Source organism: Meleagris gallopavo, chromosome 20 (assembly GCF_000146605.3).
Source record: "Meleagris gallopavo isolate NT-WF06-2002-E0010 breed Aviagen turkey brand Nicholas breeding stock chromosome 20, Turkey_5.1, whole genome shotgun sequence".
NCBI lineage: Eukaryota > Metazoa > Chordata > Aves > Galliformes > Phasianidae > Meleagris > Meleagris gallopavo.
This window is the reverse complement of record NC_015030.2, coordinates 2,500,148-2,501,785: the sequence shown is the minus strand read 5'-3', so window position 1 is coordinate 2,501,785 and position 1,638 is coordinate 2,500,148. Positions and strand designations below refer to the sequence as shown.

Genomic DNA, 1,638 nt, shown 5'->3' with positions numbered 1-1,638 from the left:
TTTTTAATCCCTTGCGCCGGAGCTCCGGCCGCGCTCGGACCGGGGCAGCGCTGCCGGTGCGGGGCGGTCCCCGTGCGCTGCGCTGCGTTGGCTTATTCCGCGATGAGAACTCGCTCCGGATCGCGGCTTTCAGCAGAAACCCCACCAAAAAAATAATAATAAAATAAAAAATTAAAAAATATATATATATAAAATAAAAGGAGGAAGCGGAGGAGGGGAAAGAAAGGGGTTACATAGTGAGAAACACGCGGGGCGTTGATTAAAAGTTGAAAATTGGAGCAGAGCGGCGGCCGCACGGGCACCGCATCCCCGTGAGCCCGGAGCGCTCGGGGCCGATCCGTGCGGTACCAAAGCAGCTCGGAGCCGGCGGGCACAGCGGCGGAGTTCGGAGTTGTAACAGCCCTGCCGCCCATACTCCTACCCTACAGCGATCCTCCGGGTCGCTGGATGGGATTTTGATGCCGCCATCCCGTCCCGAAGGGGATGCGGGAGAGGATCGGGCCGTTTCGTACAGTGGATTTCTGAGGTTTGAGCGGAGGATGCGGTGTCCCACGGCCACGGGGTGAGACTGATATCCCATCAAATATTAACTTGGTGTTTGGGAAGGAGAACCTGCATATTGCAGAGCGGAGGAGCTGTCAGGATTTATTAGCAAGACGGTGTTGTAGGTGTTGAACTGTGTTTTTAATTAGGCGCCTAAATTAGACCATAAAATGGTTGATTAATCTTTTACAAGGAAGAGGTGGAAGGGGGGAAAGGAGAGAATAAAGCTTATGATTGCAGCAATCTGTTGTCCCAGCACGGGGGGTGGCAGTCGGTATCGAAGGGACGCATGGAATTTTTAACGTTTAGAGGAGCTGTCATCAAAGTTGGGCACAACTTCTCCCATGCTTTCTTCTTATCAGCTGCTCCATTTCCAGCAGTATGGGCCCTACCCCTGTGAGCGCACTGCTGGGTGGCTGAGCTGGGGTTTTTTGCTGTTTTAGCTGAGTTCTGGGCAGCTCTGGGTGGCCGTGGTGTCTTGGGAGACTGTAACCCGAATGCGTTGAGGGGAAGGAATGCAAAATCGTGCTCAGTGCACTGAGGAGAATGGTAATATTTGCCCAAATAATGGCTGGGTGCTTTGCAAATTCTGCCTTATTTCTGAGTTGGGTTTGAATGAGACGCAGGAACTGGGCGGGATGAATTTTGGTGTTACAAATCAGATCCTGCATAACTGCAAACTGCCCTGAACCTCAGTGCATTTTGGTTTCTCAGCGCTCCACAGGAGCGTGCTTATTGCCACGAGCCCCACTGAGGCTTTTATTTATTATCTGAACATCAATAAGGAGAAGCGTTTCTGTTTGGTTGTTAACGGCCCCATAAAACCAGATAAAACCCGCTGTAAAATATCTGCCTTGCTGAGCAGGGTGTGCCTCAGCTCTGCTGCTCGGGGGCTTTCGCACTGTTTTCCATGGGGCCGTTCTGTGCCCGCAGCGCACATCGCTGCCACTTCAACCCATCGCCATTGGGACCACGGGGACACAACTGTTGGCTGATGGAAGGAGATTTTATTCCCGTGGATCTGAGCTGATCAGGTTGGATCTGGGAGTTTTGCTTTGGTTTGGTGTTTTTCTTTTTTTCTTTTTTTCTTTTTTT

General features: G+C 51.5%; 1 protein-coding gene across 1 annotated transcript in view; it reads left to right on the top strand.

The window, feature by feature from the left end:
• The first annotated feature begins 268 nt into the window (after window positions 1-268).
• The window catches only part of LOC100547284 (heparan sulfate glucosamine 3-O-sulfotransferase 3B1), a 21,351-nt gene continuing 19,981 nt past the window's right edge, over window positions 269-1,638 (top strand). Inside the window, exon 1 of the mRNA XM_010721241.2 lies at window positions 269-562. Coding sequence (XP_010719543.1) covers window positions 459-562 — 104 coding nt within the window. The 5' untranslated portion in view covers window positions 269-458. The remainder of the gene's footprint in view (window positions 563-1,638) is intronic.